We start from the raw sequence: 26,565 nt of genomic DNA, 5'->3' as shown, positions 1-26,565 counted from the left end.
TTCCTGTGAAGTTAGAGACTCGACGATCCCGCATGGATCTCAGTTCATTTAACAGGGCCCTCGCCCCCCAGTTCCTCAGAGGCCCGCCTCTCCTCAGGAGTCCTATGTACCCCGGGGGCGGCGACTGACGACGCTCAGAAGGCGAGAAACGGCTCCCTAAGCGGCTCGCTGGGTCCCTCTCTCCCCAGAATGCACCGGGGCCAGCAGGAAGGCCGCTCCGACCCCTAATTTTCCCGCGAATTCAGTTCAAAGAGGCGGCCGGGCCCGCGATCGGCAGCGCGCACGGGCCAACCAAGCCGCGCCTCCGCGAGAAGCGCCTCCGCGTGACTGACGGGGGAATCCGCGGGCCAACGAGCTGGGCGGCCGGGCGGCGCGCGCTCCCGCCGACCAATCAGAGCGCCAGGCGGGGGAAGTGGGCGGAGCGAGGCCAGGCTAGGGTGAGCGGTCTCTCGAGCGGAGCGGGGTTCTCAGGAGGAGACACTTTTTTTTTTCCTCCCTCCTTCCCTCCTCTCCTCCTCCCTTCCCTTCCCCTCTCCTCCCCTCTCTCCTCCTTCCCCCCTCGGTCCGCCGGAGCCTGCTGGGGCGAGCGGTTGGTATTGCAGGCGCTTACTCTCCGGGGCCGCCCGGCGGGTAGCTGGCGGGGGGAGGAGGCAGGAACCGCGATGGCGCCTCAGAAGCACGGCGGTGGGGGAGGGGGCGGCTCGGGGCCCAGCGCGGGGTCCGGGGGAGGCGGCTTCGGGGGTTCGGCGGCGGTGGCGGCGGCGACGGCGTCGGGCGGCAAATCCGGTGGCGGGGGCTGTGGAGGCGGCGGCAGTTACTCGGCCTCCTCCTCCTCCTCCGCGGCGGCAGCGGCGGGGGCCGCGGTGTTACCGGTGAAGAAGCCGAAAATGGAGCACGTCCAGGCTGACCACGAGCTTTTCCTCCAGGCCTTTGAGAGTGAGTGTGTTGGAGGCTTTGAGGGCAGGAATCTCCACTCTTGCAGCATTCGGGGGCCGGGACACTTGTGCTGGGACCCCCTTCGTCTCCTGGAGTCGGTTTGATTCGGGAGTGGAGGGCGAAATTGAGGGGGCTGTTGGCCTTCGGGGCTCACGGCTCACGGGGGCTCGAAGTCTAGCGGCTTTGGGGGAGATAGGCTAAGGGGTCCAGGTGAGGTTTGTGCCTCCCCAAAGATTTACACGCGAGCTGAGGCCGTGGGGCCCCGCGTTAAGAGCAGGCTGCTTTTAGGTGAGGAGGTCACAGTTGGATCTGCGGTACAGGACTAGTTCTTGCTTTCTTTCATGCCTTCCGTACTCCAGAAGTACAAGGCTGTCGGTTGTAGGTTCAGAGGAGCAAAATTAAGCCTGTAAAGAGAGGAATGCAGTAAAATCGACCAAATTGTCAGTCTGAAATGCCTTCGCAAGAACTTGGTGCTGCACATTAACATGGCACCTTTTGATGCTCTAAACCTTTCAAATCTTTCCACCCATTTAAGGGGGACGTAAACTGAGACAGGCAGTGCTGAAGCAACTCACTTCTCTAGACACGCTCTCGGAATTCTGCCCGTTGTGTTTATCTTCATTTCAGAACATTTTCTGATGTCAATTTCTGTTTTTAAGGTCTGTTTCGAGGGCAAAGCTACGACTTAAAATTTAGGAAGGGGGCAAGGTGTCTGGAAACAAACAATAGAATTTGTGAGAAACAGCATGACTATGAGTAACCTGCCCTGTTCTTTAATGAATATTATATTCTGGTTGTTTTCCTCTCTGCTTTGGTGTGGATGTTGTATCTGGATGATATTTAACAGCTAGATATCTTACAGCAACTTGAATAAACTCGCTCTACCACTCAGTGTCTTTATTTACAATTTTCCGTGGCATATGTTAAGGGCATGGTATCAGCTGTGCTTGGAAAGATGTATTACATTGTTTAATACCCTTCTTTCATTCTCTCTCATTAGTACTTCATGAAATTCTAATTGAAATTTAATACAAGGAATTTCAGTTTTTATTGAAATGAGTATTGAACCTGCTTTAGAGAGATTTACATTATTCTCGTGTTTCCTTAATATAGTTTTGGAAATCTGTAGAGGCTTTTACTTGGAAATACTAAAGCACAGTGATGACAATAAACATACATGTTTGTACCCTTTCTAAAACATCTCATCTCCTTTTAGTTTATTTGAGACTTAAACTTAGCTAACTAAGGATTGAGTGGAAATTTAAAAAAATTCTCTCTAAACATTATGAGAAGATAAATCCTCCAAGAAAGTTTTATTTATCTTGCTTTCTGATGAGTCTGCTTTGTAGAGATGAACTGTCATTAAGAGTTAGATTTGGGGAGGGAAAAAAAAGAGATTTGGTCACAGAACAACTTGATTCTTCTCTAATATTGATCTTAGTTTCTGAACGTATATATGCTTTGATGTATTTACTAATACAGTCATTTTTATACTGCTTTAAAGAAATATATTACTAACATGTCATTAATATAACTGGTATTATGGTATTTGTGTATAAAATATTTTTTATCTATAACATGCATCCTTTGTAACAGATTTAAACATCTTTAAAAACATTCTGGGAATCTATTACTTAAAAAATATGTGTTGTGATAGTATTTACATACTGAGGTAATATTTACATTGAGCAAAATAGAAACTTCAACTATAGCTAGAAATTTATTCAGTGAAAATTTTAGCTGATCTGTGTTTTAGATTTCAGTACTGACTAACTTTGCTTATATCTGTATTGGGACATCTATCTAGGTAACAGTTGTATTCTGCTTGAGCTGACTACTGCACAGACTTTTGAAAAGACCAATTAAAAAGTGAACATTTCATTTTTGTTATTGGCATCAATATGGAGTTCTTTTATGGAATCCAACTATATCATTTTAGCTACTTTTTAGAAAAAGATGGGTTATTAGTAGTTTATACTAAGTTAAATTAATATAACTACTTCTCTGCAGTTCAGCATACAGACTCATTTAAAAATAGCTACCTTAGATATGCAAGGCTTAAAAACAAGATTATAGAGTACCTTAAATTTAAAATAAATGTAGATGCATTTTATGAATGTGCGTTGTAGACTGAATGTCATTTAATGTAATTGTGCATACTAATTTTCTTGATGTAAATATTCAGTACATGATTTTCATATAGGTGTTTAGTTTATATTGGTTATAACATGGGCTGGGTTGGTATTTTCTTAACAACTTAAGTAATGAGTGAATTTAGATAACATTTGGATTTTGTTTCTGTTACCTAGAACCAACGCAGATCTATAGATTTCTTCGAACACGAAATCTTATAGCGGTAAGTAATCAACAAAATTCATCAGCATTATTTTTTCCCTAGAATTTCATCTATTTAATTTGAATATTTTAACTTTTTTTATAGCCAATATTTTTGCATAGAACTCTTACTTACATGTCTCATCGAAACTCCAGAACAAACATCAAAAGGTACATTTTATGAATCTTATTTCAAGTTGATCAAACCATGTTAAAATTTTGTTTTAAAGTATGATCTCTAATGAAAGGTTAAATATGAAAACTGAGGTGAAAGAGTAATTGAATTGATTGCAAAGCGACTTTTTAAAGTACCACTTTTGTAAATCCCAGTTGATTGCCAGTTTATTCCTGATAGAAATGATTTAGTAGTGAAGTAAATGAAGTGATTTTACTGACTGATGTTTTTGCTCTGTGCTAATAGTTTTTTCCAAGTTTGGTAGGAGTTGATTTAAATATTTATTAAATTAGGGCTCATGGGAACTTATCTTTGATACATAAGTTTACCAGTAAATATCTGAGTATTTGTTTTTGTTCTAACAATAAAGAAATTATATTTTATATTTTTGGTGGTTGTTTTATTAAAAGTCCTATTGACTTTTGAAGTCAGTAGGAGGAATGTCTTTTAAAACCTCTTAATCTTAATTACTTAGTCTTAAAGTGGAATCTAGAGGTGTCAGAGAGCTTATTTTTGCTTTTAACATTTAACTGTATATAATTATGGAATGCCAGTTTTTTGTTCTGTGCCCATGATTATTTACTGAGCATATCGAGTGAACAAAACTTTAAAGGAGAGAACCTCTTAAGCATTTGGTATTGTTATAGTCTTGACTTAGGAAAACCATTAAGCTTTTCAGTAAACTTTGAAACTAAACTCCTTTGGAGACTCCTGCTGGTTACTAAGTAAGTATCAATGTTTTTTATGGTAAGACATAGTTTAGTTTTGTAGATCTATCTAGATGTATTTTGAAGGATTGAAATGTTAAAACCATTTGTCTTTTGATAATCCCTCTGGATCCACAGAGAGAGGGCACGCACACGCGATTGTGTGCACGCCTGCACACGTATTTAACCAATGAAAACTGTCAAATTTGTAAACAACTAGAAAGAAAGTGATAGACTAGGCAGCAGAATTAAATATGTCAATTCTTTACCTGTCTACTCTATGCCAGTGTTCAGGAAACTTTTTCTGTAAAGGACCAGATGGTAAATATTGTAGGCTTTGTGGTCTCGGAAACGGAGACAGAATTGAGGATATTAGGTAGTATATAGATATTATACAAAAAAGAAAAAACATACATCAACAAATTTTTTTACCGATGAAATTCAAAATATAATGATTGAGTGCAGTGTATTTTTTTTTTTGGCCACATGGCCTGCAGGATCATAGTTCCCTCACCAGGGATTAAACCTAGGCTCCAGTGGTGAAAGTACTAAGCCCTAACCACTGGACCACCAAAGAATTCCCTACTGCAGTGTTTTATAATACATGCTTACTAGTGAGAAATGTGAAATTATTTTATTTTTGCAAAGTGGGGTGAGGGGATAGCATTTAACACAATTGGAATTTAGAGTTCTCTGTTATCAAATCACTTGGAAATGTTTATCTATAAAAAGCATTCTGGCTTATAGGCTGTGCAAAAACAGACAGTAGGCTGGATTTGGCCAACGGTGCATAATTTGCACTCCCTTGATTTACTCTATAAAAGTAGGAGGATTTGATTAAGTAGTAAATTTTTCTTTCAATATTTTTAATATGGAAATGAGATCATCTAGAGGATTTTCTTGGAGATCCAGTGGCTAAGATTCTGTAATTGCACTGCAGGGGGGCACGGGTTCAATCCTTGATCGGGGAACTAAGATCCTGGATGCCGCCATATGGCCAAAAAAAAAAAATTACTGCAGTTATCATCTAGAATGCTATGTGATTTTAATTTAAAGTGATAAAGTTCTTGTAAAGTAAATTTGAGTTAATCTATAAGTGGATTAAAGAATACATCATAATTGTTTATTAGACTGTCCATGGGATACATTTCTCTTGTTCTCTAATGAGTGGAAGCCATTTTAAAAGTTTGGTAGTAGAAGTGAATTTTCTTAGTTTAGTACCCCAAGGGTAAAAAATTGTCTTTTGGGACAGTTTCTAAGCAGTTTGCCATTCAAGAAACATACACGTTCCATTTAATCTATTTTCCACGTAAAAATGCATTAGGAATCACTTTATTCTTCTGTTGCATGCTTGGCCTGTATAAGACACTGACTCATTTTTAACAGTTATACTACAACTTAATATCTTCAAATGAGTGCTGTCTTTTTCAAAGTAGTTAGTGAATTTGGAAGGTGACGAATTTAGCCTAGTGATTGTGGTCTTTGTTTACGGTGTTCTTGAAACTGCTTTTACAAAATTGCTTTTAGTACTATCCCTTTGCTCACCATGTTTTGGGAACTCCTTTTGTACCATTACAACAACATAATATTCATTGTTGGAATATACTTATCACTCCTTTTGACATGCAGGTGTAAGATTAAATCTGGTGTATTTGTTAAAGTCTTTTACTTTCGTTGCACTTCATAGAGGTATTCAAATTTTATAGGCTGACACTACCCTGGCACAGTGGAAACACTGGTGAGGAGAGAAGGGTGTCTTATTGAGCCCATTTTACTAGGTTTCATGTAAGCTGCTTCTGAATCCTCCCTCCAAAATTTCCTGAAATTTCTTGAATTTTAATAATGTTCTCCACGGGCAGGAATACTGGAGTGGGTTGCCATTTCCTTCTCCATTTGATAACTATATCCCTTGTTAAATCTGAGCTAGAGTAGCAGTACCTTTCTAAAAAACAGGAATACTTGGTGTTGGGAGGTGAGGCTGCTTTTATGTAGTTGCCTATATGGTTTGTTTTGTTTTTCCTAAGGAATGCTGGGTTGCTTGTATGATATAACCTATTTCAAATGGTTGTTAATATTCAGTGCTCCTATGTACAGTCTCCATAAAGTTGGAAGAGATGAACCTTGTGACCTACAGTCTTAACTTTTCTTCCTACAGACAAGGTTTCTTCTTAATCATTACACAAAGATAAACATTTTATTCTTAAAAGTTTTCAGAAACTTTACAACCTCCTCAGTAGTACATTTTAGTATTTATACTGAAAAGTTCTTTGTAACTAGCCTAAAACAATCATACGTTTTTCTTCTTTCTTCTCTCTTATCTATGGAGATTGAAAATGTATTGCCATCCTTCTTAAAGAACTTCTTCCTATGCTTTATCAGTTGAAACTTTAATATTGAGGTTTTCAGTAACTCTAAAGGTAAAGAGAGAAGCTTTTTTTAAAAAAGACCTTTTGTTAATGGAGGCTATTTATTCACCTGAAATATAGATAATAGCAATTCTATTCTTCCTATCAGTGTTGTACTATGATATATTTACATCAGCATTTCTCTACTGATATTTTATTATAGGGTACAGTAGCTGTTTTTGTGGAGAAGGAAATGGCAACCCACTCCAGTGTTCTTGCCTAGAGAATCCCAGGGAAGGGGGAGCCTGGTGGGCTTCCATCTATGGGGTCACACAGAGTCGGACACGACTGAAGTGACTTAGCAGCAGCAGCAGCAGCAGCTGTTTTTGAGGAATGAGCATATTAGTAATTTCTAGTATCTGAATTCACGCTTTACAAAGTAATGTGGAATGCATGAATCTTTTCGAGTTCTAAATTTGTAAGAAATACTTGTTTCTCATTAACATATATGAGTCTAGTTTTTTAGCCTCTTAAAAATGTAAATAGTAGATTACCTTAAGAACGAAGATGAGGCTTGTTTTAGAATCCATTCATTCTTAAATTGCTTACTGAGGGTGTGGTTATTCTTAATTTAAGTTTCTGTTTTGTGGAAAACTACTTTTTTCTCTTAAACTTGTTAAGTTAAAAAGCTGATGATTTTGTTATGATTTGATGGTATGTCCTTTAAACTTCAAAGTTTTTTTCATGATGGTGACAACCATCTCTTTATAATGTTAGCCATTGCTGCCCATCTTTGAGGGTGTTTTACTATACTTCATATGATTTATGGAATATCCGTATTTGTCAGGTTACTTAATAGAAATATGAATGTTTCAAAATATACATAATTTGCATTTGTTTGGCGCAGTCCGACAGATGTTTGGCACCTACCAAGATTAAGGCAACATGCCAAGCATCATATGGCTTTCCTTGAAGAAGACGAATCTCTGCCCTTTAGGAACTTATAATCTAATAGAAATAAAATATTTATTCAAGTTTCACATTTAGGAGACTAAATGTCAAAATAAATATAAACCAGTTGCCATAGGTAGGGAGAAATCCCTCTAGTTTCGGATTAATTACCCAAGGTTTCATGGAAAAGTTAGCCTTTGAAATGGGACTTGAAGGCTTGTTTGCTGAATTATAATATACACTGTCTCAATAGTATTCATCGTTATGGCTAACCATCCATAATTTATCTTATTAAAAATAAAAATCACATACCCAGTTTGCCTATTATAGTGACAATAAAGTATAATTTGTTTGTTTTTCCCAGTTGAGAAGTGATTGTTTTGTTTATCTGTTTCTTCCAGGAAAACATTTAAAGTTGATGATATGTTATCAAAAGTAGAGAAAATGAAAGGAGAGCAAGAATCTCATAGGTAAGATAACCTATCAGTTTACATTAAGTGACAAACTTGAGGAAAAAAGAAAAAGTACAGTGATCATTTGCATTGTGATCACCTCAATATTGTAAGCAGTTAGAGCAAACTTTAGAGGTCATCTGTTCCAAACTCATACACAAATCAGGGATTACTTCTACGGTAGCCTTTCTGGCAGAAACTCTGTTCTTAAGCCTTATCTTGAATATCTTCAGTGCTGGAAACTCACTGTTTTCTAAGGCAGTTCTGTTCATTATTATTTTTCTCCACTACAATTTCTTGCATTTTGAATCAAAGTTTCTGGAACTTTTGCAGTTAGTATTAATCCTGCTACCTCATCTGAAGAAAGATGGAGGCTCATGTTTATGGTATACTCAGCTGTACTCGAGGTGCTGTGCCAAGTGCTTCACACGATCACATCTTTTCTAAGGAATCATCTACAGTTCTGAGAGAGGCACTTTTTTTCCCTTTCTCATCCTTTCTCTTATTGACGTCCTTCAGACAAAATATTCTTAACTGTAGTTTATATTTGAAGTGTGTTTATCACATGATAGTTTCAGAAAACTGGACTTTTGGACAGAACTTTAATGTGTGTTTTCAAATATGATTCCCAGAATTAATCCCTGAATGTTCCCAGTAGCTTAATATCTCCCTAGGCTAGACAGATGCTTCCAATCCTAGACAGTAGGCATCTACTTACTCTTTGATAAGAAAGTTGAGTGTTATTCTAAAGAGAAACAGGGACTTGGGTGTTATTTGTTTATTCATTGACTACTTTTCGGGGAGAATGTAGAACTAAAAATACTAGATTTTTTTAAAAATGGAATTGAGAAAACTGCCACATGGATTTTTCTTTTTCTCTTGAAGTTTTAAATCATACCTTACCAATTTAGATAGGATGTACAGTAACACAATGATGCTTTATTTATAGTATCTCATTTTTGTGACTAAGATGTCATTTTTGTAATTGCTTTTAAGTTTGCCTTTTCAGTTTGGTTATTATTTGAATTTGTTTTTTTTAATCTCAATTAAAAAATGTTTTCAGTCTTGTAGGACTGACGTGTAATTTATATTTCCTTATCTAGGCATTCTTGATTTGTAAATAAACTTTGATGGTTCATTCTAGAAGCTGAGATCCCAAATCTTTACCTAATCGATCACTGCCCAAGGAATACCTTACAGTATTGGTTTATATAGACTGAAAATATGCTCAATGCATGCACCCTCTGTTCTTTGCTTGAATTTCTATTCCAAATCATTGTCTGTTCACCTGCCCTGGAAAGAGCTTTTGGGACCCTCTGGGCCTTTTGTAGTTAAAGTGTGAAGCTGTAGTCGGAGCCTGACCATACATCCTCTCTTCTTTTCTCCTAAACACCTTAATAGTTTGCCCTCAGGTCTTCTGAGGCTTGTGTGAGTAGGAAAAGTGAAAACAAAAAGAAGAAAACTTGACCGTTTCTTCATCTCCCCCATCAAGGTTCTCCCTTCATCACTGCTATACATGACTACTATCTCATTGTGACCTTGGCTTTGATAAATATTATAGAACTTCTCTTAGAGTGTGTGTTGTGAGGAAGATAGATTATTATACTGGTACTCACCAAATAATTATATTCCTTTTGACCCAATGAGTTTAACAACTCTGCCAGTACTGTAACAGTGGTATTGTTGACCAACTCACAGAAGCTTCAGAGAGTTGCACAGAATTCCTGCCAGTAATTTTGAAAATAGTCTAGGATCTAACTGGGACCAGTGAGTTGGTCATTTCAGCTCTCCCCAAGATCTTTTTAAACAGACCTAACTGAGTGAACTCCGGGAGTTGATGATGGACAGGGAGACCTCGCGTGCTGTGATTCATGGGGTCACAGAGAGTCGGACACGACTGAGCGACTGAACTGAACTGTGTTGGAGCTGACCATGCTTACTTAATACTCAGCAAGGCTCTTTAGGCCCATGAGGTATTGAATTACTGTACTAGATATTCCAATCTCCCACCCCGCATGCCACACACACACTCCATCTTTATGAATGTCTCATTGTTGCTCCCAGAGTCACTAAAATTAACTGAGAAATTGGTTAATTTTAAGTTTACCCGCAAGGCCCTATGTTATTAAATTTCTTCAGTGTATTTCGCATCTCGAATTAGGCATAATTCTGTCGTTCTACTAAACTTTATCACATAGGATTGTAAGTTCCCTAGACAGCAGTGTATAATGTCAGCACTATAAAACCTTGCTTGCAAGATCTATTGTCAAATTCTCTTATGGGAGAACAAGGTAAATCTTTGTTGTTCCATGAAATTAATTAGTAGACATTAAAATTGTAAATCATATACAAATAAAGTATCTCCCCTCTATATTTTTATACTTTACTATCTTAAACATAAAGCTCTTCCTCAGTTTAATTGGATCTTGGGTTTGTTCAGTAGCTACAGTTGGGATATATTCCATTGGAACGCATGTTCTTTCAGTACTTCAGCAGTCTTAAAATGTCTCTCTACTCTCAAACCCAATGCATTTCGTTCCCCAAAGTTCCAGGAGACTGTTGAGATACCCCAAATACTGTAGTACTGCAGCCCAAAGGTTAGAACAGGCAAATGCCTGATCTATTTATCACAGTTGTAGAGACTTAAAATCAAATTCCTGGCATTATCTGTGCAAAATGAAGTTGGTGTTGAAGGATCTTTTTTGTCTTTTGTACTTTAACTCTATAGTTATCTTACTTATCACAGTTAATGGCAGAAATTTATTAGGGGAGAAGCTGATAGAAAAAAACCCATGGGACATTTCATGGTTTTCCCTTCTTTAAGGTATCAGTCAAATTAGTGACAGTAGATCAGGGTTGCATTTGTAACCTTAAAACTCAATAGTAATACCCACCAACTATGAAGATTATTTCTTTTGTTGTACAATGGCTTCTGCAAGCTCCATAGCAATTAGCAAATTTTAGAAATTCATAGTGGTCACATCTCTAGTCTCTATTTTTTCCTAATCTTCTTGCTCTTCTAGTGTGGTTATGTATATTTAAAATGTCTTTCTTTGTAGAATTTATGATATAATACTTTATGTTCTATCCTCTCCATCTCTTGTTTCTGACTTGCCAGTATATTGTGGATTTTGAATTTATTTTGAGTTTTGACCAAGCACTACGGTTCATTGGTATAAATCTCTGATCTTTGTGTAGTTTTCTGTTTTAGCAGGATCCCAGGGGATCTCTTGGGCTATTAATCCTACCAGTTTGGGAATTCTCTAGTCACAATTCCTGATGTCTAAGTGCATCTCCACTGACTGAAAGGTAGCATGAAAAGATTTCCAAATTGGAATTGCTTCTAGAAATATTTCCTGTGATCAAATGAGAAGCATTTCCACTTAATCATTTTCCATTCCTGGTCCTGTTAGTAGCTGGAGAAATTCCTTCCAAAGATAACTGAAGTAGAACATCTAGGTTTATTTCGAAGCCTATGTTTTTAGTAGGTTGAAAAGATAAAGTGCCTTCCATCACTTTATGATGTTATTACAACCTAAACTTTTGAGTTAGCAACCTGACTTTTCTTACCATCTTTTTGTACTATAACAAAATTTGGATCTATTTTTTTCTGGGATTCCCATTTCCTTCATGTACCATGTCCCAGACACTTTACTAAGACCTAGTGGATATAATGGTGAGCAAAACAGATGAAGACCTTGCCTTTCTGGAGTTTATCAGCATTTAGGGAAAAAAGGCACGTGTAAATATAAGTGCTGGGAAGTAAAAGTACACACATAGGGAAACTATGGCTGTATGAGGCAGGAGAATCAGCTCTTGTTTGAGAGTCTAGTTTGGGAATAGAAATGTTCAATGAGGGCTTCCCTGAAGGAATAAGCTGAGATTTGAAACATGAATATAGGAGTAAAATGAGGATAGAGGGTGAGCAGGTAGGTGATTCTAGATAACGTAACATCATTTGAGGGCAGTGTAGCTGACTGGAGAGAAAATGACATTTGATAAGACTAGAGCAGATGGCCATGACCAGATAATGCAGAACCTTGTAGGCTATTTAAGGTTGTTGGTCTTTATCCGAAGAAAGCTGTATATTATTTTAAGTAGATATATTGCATTAATGGTGTTACTCTAGCCACCTCTTCTGTAGGTTTAGCTGCACTTTTAAAACTTCAAACTGCTTCTTAAGTTAATAATATGTCTTTTTCCACCATAATAGGATCCGATGTCTTCCTCCCCTTTCTCTCTCTTTTTTTTTTAACAATTCTGTCTTGATTGTAAGTTTTGAAGTTGTTTTCATATCAACATCTTTTTAGACTTAAGTTTTAATTGTTCCTTTTTTAGAATCTGGGCCATAGATTTCTTTGTACATATGTACTTCTGAAGGTGCCTTATCATTCACCACTAATCACATATGATTCTTAAAATCTAGGTATTTGAGAACAGATTTTTTTCCTCCAAAACAATCATATCTTTATTGACTTTTTCTGAATACAGTGGCTGTGTTTTTACTTAAGTCTTAAGGAAAAGAAACATCTTTTAGAAGCAGCTTGATATACATAGTTTATAGTGTGAAGCAATATTACTAATAAGAAATGCTAGTCGTCTTAATGTTTACATCATAACATTAAATGTAACTTAGCTTATCATCACACTTGACCTGTTTTGAGGTCATATAGCCATGCATGGAGGAGCCTGGTAGGCTATAGTCCATGGGGTCGCTAAGAGTCAGACATGACTGAGGGACTTCAGTTTCACGTTTCACTTTTATGCACTGGAGAAGGAAATGGCAACTCACTCCAGTGTTCTTGCCTGGAGAATCCCAGGGACGGGGGAGGCTGGTGAGCTGCTGTCACTGGGGTTGCACAGAGTCGGACACGACTGAAGTCACTTAGCAGCAGCCATGACTCTAGAAATGAAGTCTTAAATCTGCCACTGTCAGATTAATGTGTATAAATTTGAGGCACTAATCTTGGTTTCTTTCCTGCATAAAAATGTTGGTCCTTCTGTGGGATCTGTCTACTCCTATAATTTGAGTTTCCTACATGAATCTCATCTCAAAATATTCGTCCCTTATGAATTTAAACTTACTTAACCTTATTCTGCAGACTGCTTTACAATTGTCAGATACTTGTCAATTACTTGTGCTTAAAATCTTATCCCCAAATTTCACATTCCCCCTCTAGTTTCCTGTTGCCATATTGCTTTCTTCCTAAGAAGATAAAAATAGGGAACACATCACGAAGATGAATCAAATCCTTATCTGATATCTTACTCTGATCATCTAAGCTGGATTCTGTGCTGCCTATGACCAGATAGGCTTGACCAGGCCTACATGTTTCTTTCTTCCCTTCCTCTGATCCAGCTTAACCAATTAAAGATGCAGACACAGTAGCCACAAGAGAGGGAAAAGGGTAAATCAGAAAGGGAGAGAAAACTGTCCTCTTTCCTTGGACTAAACCACCTGTGAAAGGGATCAGCTCGGCCTCATTGTTACTTTGTATTCTAGGCACATATCAGAGTGTTTACTTTTAGGAGAGTGTTTTCCCCCAGAAGTGCTTACTTTTAGGGGAAATTATGCATAGGGAGTTGGTGATAGACAGGGAGGCCTTGGTGTGCTGTGATTCATGGGGTCGCAGAGTCAGACAGGACTGAGCGACTGAACTGAACTGATGCATAGCAAATCACATTCCCAAATTTATTTTTTAAGATAGTTAATTGAAATTTGGAATTCCTTTTCTCAAACAATGTTACATGGTGGCTGAATGGATCTGCCATCTCATTTAATTTGTAATGTACCATTTAAAACTGTGCTTCAAACCATCCTGTAGTGACCTTTTTGTTAGCTTTTAATTTCCAGTCTTTTGTAGATGGATACGTTTGTAAAATATATTGATCACATACTTGGATGTCATGGCAATGCTAAATTTCTATAAAAATGGTTAAAGTCTAATTCTCAGTATCTTGCCTTGTGGAATGGTACGTTTCTCCAATGATCTCAGTGGGTAGACCAGGTATTGAATAATACTAATATAAAGTGTTTTCTGGGCTAGATCAATGCAAGGTATTTTTGTTGTTTCACAGTTGGAACCTCGGATCGAATTTCCTATAAAAACAATGTAAATAATTTTAGAAGTACCACAATATAATGGGTCCTGATCCCTGACCTTAAAAATCTTACAACTCTAGGGAGGACATCATTATCCTTTTGAAAATCATTTGTTGAGTGCCTTTCTGTAAGACATTGCTAGATACAAAGGACACTGATACGTTAAAAGAGAATGTGTTTGAAAAAATTGTGACAAAAAGTGGTAAATACAAGTGCTTATAAAGGAAATTAAGCTCTGGGATGATTGGGGGTGGGGTCTTTGTAGAAGGGGAAGCAAGTATTTTGATGGATTCTTTAGTATTTTACCCATGCCTTCCAATCTTCATTTTATGGATACCAGGTCACAGCTAATAACTGAAGCCAGAATTCAAACTTGGATTTGTCTCTATTTTATCATTCTATTCTGCTTTCCTATATGAGGCTTTAGTACGGTTAACGAGAAATAGGAACCATATCACAGACAGCACTTAGACAAAAGATTTTGCAGTTGGGGACCCATTAGAAAATTGGAGAAAGAAATGATTCATTTAAAATGATGTTTTAAGAAAATTAACCTGGCCTTTAGTATGTAGGTTTAGGCTGGATGTGACTAACAAATTGTCTTATAACATGTGGAAACTGGAATATTTCTCTCAGTTTCTCAGTTTTATTTTGGAGTTTCACCCGTTCTACATTATAACGTTTCGTTTACGGAACAGTTTTTTATAGAAAAATGTTAGTTATCTTTTAGTAAAATGGCTTGTAGGGTTTATAGATGGTATGTATACTATTTAAAAATCAACTTGGTATATAATTAATATTCAGTATAATACACTCACCTTAAGTATATAGTTTGAGTTTTGACAAATGTATGTATTTGTGTAACCATAACCACAGTTAAGATGTAGAACATTTTCATCACCTTGGAAAAAGTCCTTGGAGCTCATTTACAGTTGATCCTCTTAATGTACTCTTGAAAATTTTTTCTTGATACTTAAGTTACAGTTACTAATTTTTCCTTTATGTTTATGCTTTCTAACTCTGCTTGAACCCTTACACTTCCTAGTCATTTTGTTAGTCTGTTGATATCCTAGCTTACTTTTCTTAGTGCTGTTCTAGAAATGCCCTTTAGGACTCCCACCCTGTAGTTTTTTTAGCATACACTTTGATGGGTTATCTCACTAGAATATAGAGGCACCCTCAGGTCTTGTTTTGAAATCTCTCACTTAGCCTCCTGTTGCGCTAAGACTTGGGAGTCCGGGGCACAGTTACAGAACTGTTAGTAGTGTGTCCTCATTTCTGACCATCAGTCGTTCCTCAGCACTCTCTTGCCTCAAAGTCTTTATACAGCTGTTCCCCTCTGGTTATATGAAAGCATACATTGTCACCATCACTTTAAAAAAAAGGTACCCTTTATTGAACCATATTGTGCTTTTACTATTTTACTTTGATTCTTTACACTAGTAAATTTCTTGAGTAAGGGTTCAGTACTGTTTCCCTTTTCCCAACATCTGTTCTCTATAGCCCTCTATAATCTGGTGTCTGTATCACATGACAGAAACTGTTCTGGAAAGTTATGAATGGCTCCCGATTTAAAGATAGATTGCTCTTTTCCAGTTTAAAGCTACTACAAAAGCCTGTTGATGTTTTCATTTATCCCAAATTAATAGTTTTTCCATTGTTGGTAGATAGTTTTCGAAACAAAAGGATCATTATAGTTTATGCTTCCTTTTCATTGCTTCTAAAACTAAAAGTGAAAATGACATGTGAATAGTAAGTAACAAATCGATAGCATATTTGTGGTTGTATATTTCATCCCTCATTAAAGTAGAAAGTGTTGGTTCTGCATCATTTGTTAAGGAGGTTGAAATTCTGTAGCTTGAAAATACTCAAAACACTTTCGAGTATTGAGTAGCATGGATTCAGCTATTTAGAGGGATGGGAAGGGAAATCTGTCCCTGTTTTACAGGTGGAACACTAAAGCACGATAAATTATCTTGCCTCTTATTTGGTGGTCTCTTTCTGCCTTGCTTCTTTGGTGTTTTTTGTTTTTATTTGTGTGATGTGTGTATTTCAGTGTGTATAGACACACTGTTTTGGATGTCATACTTGACACGGAAAGCATGGAGTCAGTGGGCTTGAATAGAGTTAAGAATTAGACAGCCAAATATTTATAAATTAGCTGAAGTAGCTTTGATTTCAGTGTTATATTTAAAGTCTAAGTTATTTTTGTTATAGTATATTAAAGTAGTAAAATTTTTTGTTTGTTCTGTTTAGCTTGTCAGCTCATCTGCAGCTTACATTTACTGGTTTCTTCCACAAAAATGGTATGTATTTAAAAGTAAACTTACTGGCAGTCTAAAGCAGCACACCTTTGTGAATGCAAAAAAACCCTGTAAATTTGTAAAATTATATTTAATGGAAAAGATGTTGATTGTGATCATTTAATTTCTCTTTAGTGGATTTCCCAAGCAATTTCAGTTATGGTTTTTGTGGTCAATAGTGGAATATGGAGGATGTAACTTATAACTCATTAAGCTTTAAAAGTAGTAGTTCTTAAGTCTTAGTTTGTGTGGAAACATTTTGACTGTTTGAAATACATATACGTGGACCCTCTTAAGGCCTCAGATCTAGTAGGGTTTTGGTGGAGTTCAGGAGTCTGTATTTTAATGAGGCATGAAGGTAATTCAGAAATAGGTTGTCTGAGAAACAAGTTTTAGAAATTACTTTAAAGAATGTGTATAACTGAGTCACTTTCCTGTATATCAGAGGTTGGCGCAACATTGTAAATCAATTATACTATTATAAAAATAAATTAAAAACTCTGTCTTAAAGCTTTTTAAAATTGGAGGTCAACCTTATATGAGATTGTGCTCAGCACCTAGTTTCCTTATAGCTTTCTTGCTGTCCATTTAAGTTATGAGTGGATTTTTAAATTGTTAAAATAATCAGTATTTTGTGGGTTCATTCTTGAAGGTAAACATTAGCTTATCTAAATAGATGAAATTCCATCTTTTAAAACTCAATCATACCTTTTAGGGCTCCAAGTATTGCAGTTAAAAAAAACTGTATAACATCTTTCCCAACTCAAAGCCCTCATCTTTCCAAAGATTGCCAGTATAAAATATGGGAAAGATTTAATAAAATGAAATTTCTTAGATTTTGTCATTTTTTATTTACAACATTTTTCAAACTTTAAATTATAAAGATGGTGAGAATTTTAATTAATTGCCTCAGAACCTGGAATAGGGATAAACATTTTGAATTTTTTTCTTAATGACATTTTATGGAAAAACCCAAACAAACTTTGTGGCCATCCCAGTACAAAGCTATAACAACTGAAACGAGCACTGCTAACCAATGTGATATATCAGTATGTTAGATATTGTAAAAGGAAAATTATATAGTCTTGAATGTTACTTCATTAAAAAAAGGTGAAAGCATACTGGGAAAAGTTTCAGTTGGTTTCAAAATGGATAAAATGCCTCTGGGCTTATCCATCTTAAATTTGTGTGTGTACCCTTTAATATAATCATGCAGTGGAATAAAATCTTTATAAGAAACAGGTCAAGTTGTTCATTCTTGGTATTGTTTAGTAAGAAAGTGTAATAATAGAATGGTTATATTAGAACAGTTTGATAACTAGTCAAGTTTTTAATGTAAGAAATTTGAAATCTGGTCATATCTGTCCTATTAGTCTGGTCATATTAGCAGCTAATGTAACTTCTAGTTTTTGTGGGGTTTTTTTTGTAACTTCTAGTTTTGCCTTAGACCTGGTCTATTTTTTTTTTTTTTATAGAAGTAACCTGAGTGGCATTTTCATGTTTTTTCTCCTAAATCATTTATAATCATCTTGTAGAGTTCTTATTTCTGATCATTCACTGTATTTGATCTCCTGTGGTACTTTAAAAGTACATGAATTCTAATACTTTAGAAGCTCAGAATTTGAATTGTATTGGTTTGTTAGCCCTTTGTTCTCAGGTACTTCTATAAACATAAATTTCTTATCACTGAAATTATTGATGGATATTAATTGAGTACTGTTTACTAACATTATATAATTAACAGTAATTTACTTGAATTAATTGGTTGAAATAAACTGGCACATGGTATGATAAATTTTTTTCCTGTCTACATGACAGAAAAGTTCAAAAATCGCTCAAATTCACTTTAAGTTTTTTTCTTGATATTACTGGAATAAATGAGAAAGTAAACTGTCAATACTTCTATTTCCAGAAAGTAATTTCCCATTATAACTTTGAAATTAGTGGAAGTTGGAAAGAAGCAGATATATTGCCTCTCTTGTCTATTCAAGGTATATTTGTAGTTTTTTTAAGAAATAATATTTTTAAGAAACCAGGATAGAGAAACAACATCAAGATCCCTAAAATGTTATTTTTTCTTTTGTTTTTGAATGAAGACTTGTTTAGCAATTACTACTTATAACTGCTTAGAATGAATACACAGATTATTAGGGTACTATTTTCATGGCGAATATTTTTGTTATTGCATTGGACATTTGGATATTTTGGGTATGTTACATTATCTTTATCCTGGACATAGCTTTCAAGAGACTGATTCAGATGTATTTTATGTGTATACCCTGAGTAAGAAGAATGTTTCTAAGCAGAAAAACTGTTGCCTAAAATTTCAAAACAAAGATTATTTCTTTTTATATGGATTCATTTATAACATATATATGTATATTACTCATCTATAACATACGTATGTGTATGTATACATATATATAACATAGTTGTTCTGTATATTGTTGAAACATAATGATAAATGAATGATAAAATATTTAAGGTTTTGGACTATTAGTGCCTTTGGGATTAAAGACAAGTTGTAGGGAAGTATTCTGGAACCTTAATTTGCAGAAGCCTTTTTTTTAACGTTCATTGATAAAGAGACTATATACTGTCACTTTAAAATTAACATTCCTAAACTCTAAACCAAGAGATTCTCCTAGGTAGTAAATAATATCTTGATTTTTGCTATCCCATTTAGGCTTTAAAGAAATTCTGGGGGAGGGAGGGGGGTTCAGAATGGGGAACACATGTACACCCATGGCTGATTCATGTCAATGTATGGCAAAAACCACTACAATATTGTAAAGTAATTAGCCTCCAATTAAAATAAATTAATTAAAAAAAGAAAAAAATTGTAATAAATGGAGAAAGAATCTGGGGGAGAAAAAAAGATTCTGGGGGAAAGGTAAAAAAATAGTTCACTTTCTTGTGAAATGATAATATGTTTATATTATTATAGATAACTTTTATGTTTAATATTTTTTGAAAACCTTTTTTTAATCCTTTCGGTTACAAGTTTTGGTCAAATCAGCCTTTTAGTTTAGACATCTGAGCATTCAAAATGGAATGAAAGATAGTAACCAATTTAAATATATCTTAAACTAGGAAATTTTTCTAATAGATTTTGAGAAAGAAAAAAATGTTTATTTTGTGTCTTACCTCTCCTGAACTATTTCATTTATACTTTCTACTAAGAAGCTTTAACTATATTTGTTAAATTTGGACCTGATTTGGGGGAAAAGGAATGAGTAAACTTCTGAGAAGACTTCATTATAGAAAGTCTTTGTTTGAAATTCTCAGACGTCTTAGGAAAATGAGTAGTTTTTTAAAATAGATTTTGAAGTATTGTTTCTCTATTTAGATAAACCATCACAAAATTCAGAAAATGAACAAAATTCTGTCACCCTGGAAGTCCTGCTTGTGAAAGTTTGCCACAAAAAAAGAAAGGTGATGTATAAAATGATAACTGGTGGATTAAATGGAATAATTTTTTCCATTAAATATGTTTATGCAAATATATGTGTTTTTAAACTATGTGGTGGTTGTTTAGTCGCTAAACCATGTCCGACTTTTGCGACCCCATGGACTGTAGCTCGCCAGGCTCTTCTGTTCATGGTACCTCCCATGCAAGAATACTGGAGTGGGTTGCCATTTCCTTCTCTGGGGAATCTTCCCGACCCCAGGATTGAACCCAAGTTTCCTGTATTGGTAGATGGATTCTTTACTATTGTGCCACCAGGAAAGCACTTGTAAACCTTAAAAGCTTTAAAATACATTGATGGCTGAATTGTAAAATTGATAACCTCTTTTGCCAACCTCCCATGTCTTCAGGTTTTTCTAATCTGTAGGTATCTGCATAAAACTTTGTTATAGAAATATGACAGTGTGGGGAAAGAAGCTTATTTTTTAGCGTCTTAGGACATAAATTCAGTTGCTTCCTGCTACTCTAATCTCTTAGCTTGTTTTTTTTTTTTTTTTTTTAACCTTAGCTATTTAAACACACTGGTATTTTAAATAAGGGCTAAGAGAGAGTTTTTCCTAAAGGATTATCTTGTACCAGTACTGTCAGGCAAAGAAATTCTGCTGCTAGCGTTATCAGTCATTAACTTGTTAATATATTGCTTCAAATTTTTATTTACATGATGAAATCATTTGACCATAGAAACAAGTATTATGCTGGTTAAATTTCCTGGGCAACTCACCAAAGCCAGTAGGTTTACTTTTAGTAGTCTTGGAAGTCCTTGGGTGTTTTAAGAATAGGAGGGACTTCCCTGGCGTTCCAGAAATTTAGGACACTTTCACCGCTAGGATTATGGGTTTTATCCCTGGTTGAGGAGCTAAAAGCCCACAGGCTGTGGGGCAAGGCCAAAAAAAATTAATCAGAATGATCTGTATAGAGGTTCCTATTGCTAATGTTCTTCCAAAATCATAGTAAGATGATATGATAAAAACTGTGCTAGAGATATGGAGTAGACCAAAGTGATGGGAGATAGCAGTGTCAGTGTATATTAAAAACTCTAAAGTTAATTAATAATACTCTCTAGTCCCCCAAACCCCACACACAGTAAGTAGTCATGTGAAAATTCTTAAAGATACAGTATTATTTAGGCAGAAAAAAGAAATGACTATAGTATGATCCTTCTTGTGTTAAGAAAAGGCATAAATATTTTCTTCAAAGGATATGCACTGCCACTTGCTAATGTTAGTCCTCTCTAGAGTGTAAGAACTGGATACTTATATTTTTCCTGTTTTACACTCTTGTAGAACAGAATTTTAAGACTATAAGCATGTGTTTGTTTAAAAACAGAAGCTACCTAAAATATGTACTGTGTTTTCTTGTTATAAAGGTCTTCTGCATCTTGCAATTTTCCGGCTTTGCTCTTTCAGCATAGCCCTAGTTATATAACTACAGAACATTACTCATAAGATGATTAATATTACTTCTTATAGACAATATGTTCAATATATGGATTTACTATTTCTTAAGGTTGTTGTCAGTAGGGTTATTGTAATCATCTTTTTTCATTTCTAATGATCCTATTCATTATTTTATATAGAATATTTAAGGGAAGAGTAGTTTACATGAGTTGTAATACTTCAAGCATGGTTTTAGTTCTATATTTCTAACTTAACACTTTAAGATGACCATCAGCTAAATATAAGATATACTATATCAGTATTTTCGTTATATTGAGGAAGTCCTCAATTGTGTTACTATTTGAAAGATGGTTGATTGATATTTTCTTTGTGCTTCATCACAATTTTCAGACCTTTGTTTAGAATCTTAGCATGCCATTTGGAAATCATGCCCTAAACTGTACTTCCTATAGCTGTAATTAGAGGTTTTATTATCATTCTTATCATTGCATATACATAAATATAATAATCTTTGCCTTTGCAGGATGTAAGTTGTCCGATAAGGCAAGTTCCTACAGGTAAAAAGCAGGTGCCTTTGAATCCTGACCTCAATCAAACAAAACCTGGAAACTTCCCATCCCTTGCAGTTTCCAGTAATGAATTTGAACCTAGTAACAGCCATATGGTGAAGTCTTACTCATTGCTATTTAGAGTGACTCGTCCAGGAAGAAGAGAGTATAATGGGATGATTAATGGAGAAACCAATGAAAATATTGGTAATTTTTATTTTAATAATTTTACTAGATTTTATTGTTGGAGATTAAGATGAACTGTAAAAATGATTGAAGTAGTACATCTTCATAGTATTCATAATTGTGTACAAAATATTTCTTTTTTAGTTATGTTAATAATTATTTAGAGGGAAAAATGATGCAGAACTAGAAGTTATTGCATGTGCTCTAACAACATGGCCTTTATTAGGAAATCTCTAATGAGACAATTAATTTTATGGTAGATTGGCCTGGCACTTAGACTATTGGTTACTGTGCTATACTAGGTATTTAATTTGTAAAATTTTCATTATTGTATGGTGAAACATTTTATGTAGTAAAAAAATATATGGTATATATTGAACACTGGATGGAAAAGACTGGTATTTAAATTAGTCTCTGAGCAAATAATTCATCCCTTCCCCCAGCGTGTGAAGAATTTCATACATACAGAACATTCAAAAGAATTTGGTAGTGAACAACTATTTATCTACCACTTAGATTCTACAGTTAACATTTTATTATACTTACCACATATCTATCCTTCCTTCCTCCACACTGTTCTGAATCCACCTTTGAGGTAACTATTCATATAACATATAGGTGCTCAGGACACGATTAAGAAATCCAGTCCCATCTTCCACAGGCTTATTACCTAGAATCCAGAAATAAAATATAATTGCAGCTAAGTTATCCATGGTATAATAGAGGTATCTGTGAAGGTTAGTGGAGACATACCTTGACAAAAATAATCTTTGAGTCTTGAGGCATTCTTTGAAGTTCTTGGAAAGTAAGCATGAATGAGGAGGAATTTTTTCTCCTTGCCTAGCAGGGAAGATCATTCTGAATAGAAACTAACATCTGCAAAAATGTGGGGTTAATAATGTCAATGAATATTAAAAAGTAAGAACATACAGATAACGTAAAAACATAAAATTGAAGGGTGTAAGTCTGGGTATTATATTGCAACTTCCTGTACCTCATTTGGGATAGAGTATATGGTATGTGAGGGGTCCAAATGTCATAAATATGGTGTATTTGCTTGAATATTTGATTCATGAGTAATGTTTGTCAAATTCAGATGTCAATGAAGAACTTCCAGCTAGAAGAAAACGAAATCGTGAAGATGGGGAAAAAACGTTTGTTGCACAAATGACAGTATTTGATAAAAACAGGTAATGCTGGACAGGCATGGCTCCCATGCTTTAGGGATGGTTTTATTTTGAAGCAGAATATAGTGGTGACACTGTTTCTTTGCCTTTCTCTTTATTCTTATGGATGAAAAAGCAAATTTGTAAATACTCAACTTTTCTCTTTATCACATAGAAAGCAATAAACACCGATGAGTTGTTTGAATGTTCAGTTAAGATTGTTTATTCAGCAAGTATTTTCTCAGTGTCTACTTTTTTTTTTGATAGTGTTTTCGCCCATGAGGAGGCAGCAAAACCCCTGCCCTCATGGAGCTTAAATTCTAGTAGAGGAAACAGGTACTACTACTCCCCAAAACTATATGAGCTAATGTACTAAGTGAGAATGCTGTGAAGAAAAACGAGAATAAATGGTTGTTTTATAGAGAAAGCCTCTGGGAGAAGGTCATATTTGAGCAGAGACCTGAATGAAGTGGGCTTCATGGAAATATTGAGATTATGTACTTAAGAGTTAAGAAAGAAAATTGTGTGTTATCATCATTGTGTGGCTCTGTGTGCATTTGACACAGGGTAGGAAGGAACACTTGGATTTATAATCATTTCTGCAGTTTTCTCTTGGGAATTAAGCACCTCAGTGCCAGTAAAGAACCTCTGGGAAGTGAATGCAGTATTTTTTTTTGATATGATTAGCGGATGAAACCTGTAATATGCCATGATTTCTTGTCCTGAGGTGCTCACTGGTAGTGAACACAGTTCACTTTCAGTCAGGGATAGGAGAAAGCCAAGCCAACTAGTGCGTTTTTCCTGCTCTTTAAAAAGTAGATTACTGCCTTGATATAATCCGCTTACTAGCCACCAGGGTAAAGAAAGGTTCGGGGCTTTTAATGGGAAAGCAAAGGTGATTAGGAATAGTGCCATTGATTTTGCTACCATATTGTCTTTGAATCTGTCAGTTAATGTCAGCGACATTGTTTTCTCTAAAGTCAGAAATTTGAAAGGGGTTATATCTGTGGGAAGAGCAGTTAGGATATTGTACACTGGACTTCATCAATGTTAGTAAATGTTCTGTTTTAGGCACTGTAGGAGGAGGAGTACATTATATTCTTTTAAAAATTCTTTCTACATTACATATGTTAACATATTCCTTGTATATTTTTTAAAAACTGCTTTTTTATTTTTAATTAAAAGATAATAGCTTTAAAATATTGTATTGGTTTCCACCATACATCAACATGAATCAGCTATAAGTATACATATAAAAACTGCTTTTTAAAAAAGTACCAAGAGGAAATCATAGAATAATTTTCTCCCAACTTAAATTTTGGAAATTTTCAAACTTAAAAAAGTTGAAGGAAAAATACAGGTAGTTAATGCCCATGTACCCTTCACCTAGATTCATAATTTGTTGACATTTTACCACATGTGCTTTATTCATGAGTATTTTTGTGATAAACCATTTGAGGGTTAGATCATGACACTTGATTCCGTTTCTTATTCCTAAACTTAGCCCAGATCTCCTGAGAGCAAGGACATTAACCTCCATAACCACAATACATCTACCATATGCAGAAAAGTTAACATGAGACAAAAGTACAGTACTCTCTCCCCAGTTGCCTCGGTAATGTACTTTTCTATTCCCTCCTTGCCGTAGTCAAGGATTGTGATCTGTAGCTAGTTGTCCATTGTTTCTATTCAGTCTCCTTCAGTTTGGAATAGTTTTCTAGTCCCTACCTCCCGCTTTTTTTTCCTTCTGTGACACTTTAAATACAGGCCTATAGTTTTGCAGAATGTATTCCATTTTGGACTTTTGTGATTGTTTCATGTTTAGATTCAGGTTAAACATTTTGGGTAGGAATACTAATTGATGATGTGTTCTTTATGCATGTCACAGACACAGCTGATATTTGGTTTGATCACCTGTTTAAAGTGGTGTTCATATTTCTCCATTGTAACGGTACCAAGTATGGATTAATGAATTCCACTTTTATGGTCTGTTTTAATCTATTCTGTTGCTATTTTAATGTTCAAATTGTCCTAAATTTGCTCAGGAGGAGCTCTGGAGCTCCAAACAGGTTCCTAAGTCCCTTTGACTTATTTTTATTTATTTCCTTGTTTTCCGGAGTATTCTAGATATTCCAGGCTTTACATTCTCCTTTTCCTATCTCTGCTCTGGAATTGGCTCTTTCTTCAGAGTCATGGTTCCTTTTAGTAGAGGGAAAGTATTTGCCAGCCAAGATCTGGGGATTAGATGTTTAAAAATTCGTTTTATAATCTCTGAGAAGTTAAAGTCTCCTTAAAGAATAAAAATCAAAAGCCATATTGAAAAATATGAATATGGAGCAAAATAAAAAACTTCTTTTAAAAAATGGACTTCCTGGTGGCTTAGAGGGTAAAGCGTCCGCCTGCAATGCGGGAGACCTGGGTTCAGTCCCTGAGTGGGAAGATCCCTTGGAGAAGGAAATGGCAACCCACTCCAGTACTCTTGCCTGGAAAATCCCATTGACAGAGGATCCTGGGAGGCTGCAGTCCATGGGGTCGCAAAGAGTCAGACACGACTGAGCGACTTCACTTTCCTTTCCTTTTGAAAACAGAAACAGCATCGTAAGCCAAGTTGAAATAAAAATGACAAGTCAGAAGAAAATTAATTTGAATTCACAATACGTAGATATCAATGGATACCTCATTCCTCTAATATATACAGATCATATTAAGTAAAAAGGAAAATACAGCAGACCAATAGAAGAATGAGAAAGGGATATCTTGAAAATATAAGAAAAGAAAATATATATGGTTTTTAAACAACTAAAAGGTAAAACATCTGAATATAAAAGTGCATTGAGATGTCATTTTTTTCACTTACCAGTTTGATATATATCAAAAAACTTGGTAAAGTACCGTTAATGAGGCTGTGGGGGAAAAGGGACTCTTCATACATTACAGATAGAGTAAATTTGATTGTAGCCATCAAATGTACAACCATAAAACAGAATGTTATGTAGCCATGCAAATGTGTGAGGAGAGCTCCTTTCCATTTTAGAAGAATATTAATATCTATTCAAACTAATAAAATCAGCTTTAAAAAATATTAAACTGATATATTGAAGTAGAAAAAATGCAAGTAGCGCAACATAAAGACAAAAATTCTTAAGTTCTTGAAATCATTTGCTATTAAGAGTCAGACTTTAGAGACAAACTATCTGTATTGTATTGCTAGCTCTGGCTACTCACTGTGTCATCTTAAAGCAAGTTATTTAACCCTCTCTGTGCCCCCGTTTCCTCTTCTGAACAGTGAAGTAATAGTATATACTTCAAAGAGTTGTTGGGAAGATTAAATGAACCATGTAAATAAAGTCTTTAAAATAGGGCCTGGCACATAGTAAGCACTCAATAAATGTCAGCTAATATCACCTAAGAGAATTTCTCTAAGACTGATGAGGAGATGCCAGATTCTTGATATATAGTTAATTATTGGGTATGGTTGGAGAATGGTGTTTAG

At 35.6% G+C, this 26,565-nt stretch overlaps 1 protein-coding gene and 1 long non-coding RNA gene across 3 annotated transcripts in view; one reads left to right on the top strand and one right to left on the bottom strand.

Moving 5' to 3' along the window:
• Positions 1 to 119: 119 nt before the first annotated feature.
• SUZ12 (SUZ12 polycomb repressive complex 2 subunit) overlaps positions 120 to 26,565 on the top strand; it is a 38,652-nt gene continuing 12,206 nt past the window's right edge. The window contains exons 1-8 of one of the 2 annotated variants that reach the window (XM_088828691.1): positions 120 to 936; positions 3,246 to 3,292; positions 3,377 to 3,441; positions 7,850 to 7,918; positions 16,260 to 16,309; positions 19,656 to 19,741; positions 21,696 to 21,927; positions 23,003 to 23,096. In XM_088828691.1, the coding sequence (XP_088684817.1) occupies positions 663 to 936; positions 3,246 to 3,292; positions 3,377 to 3,441; positions 7,850 to 7,918; positions 16,260 to 16,309; positions 19,656 to 19,741; positions 21,696 to 21,927; positions 23,003 to 23,096 (917 nt within the window). In that variant the 5' untranslated portion in view covers positions 120 to 662. The remainder of the gene's footprint in view (positions 937 to 3,245; positions 3,293 to 3,376; positions 3,442 to 7,849; positions 7,919 to 16,259; positions 16,310 to 19,655; positions 19,742 to 21,695; positions 21,928 to 23,002; positions 23,097 to 26,565) is intronic. The other variant, XM_088828692.1, reaches the window with a different exon arrangement.
• Positions 930 to 25,686, bottom strand: LOC148774662 (uncharacterized). Its single transcript, XR_016035467.1, has 4 exons — positions 25,556 to 25,686; positions 22,660 to 22,782; positions 22,453 to 22,576; positions 930 to 1,340 (listed from the first exon to the last, which is right to left on the bottom strand). It is a non-coding gene; the product is annotated as an uncharacterized LOC148774662 (long non-coding RNA).

The sequence above is a fragment of the Moschus berezovskii genome, chromosome 20, assembly GCF_049115385.1.
Source record: "Moschus berezovskii isolate FMDL1 chromosome 20, NW_MosBer_1.0, whole genome shotgun sequence".
Lineage (NCBI taxonomy): Eukaryota > Metazoa > Chordata > Mammalia > Artiodactyla > Moschidae > Moschus > Moschus berezovskii.
The sequence above is the reverse complement of the archived record's forward strand: the minus strand, read 5'-3'. Positions and strand labels throughout refer to the sequence as shown.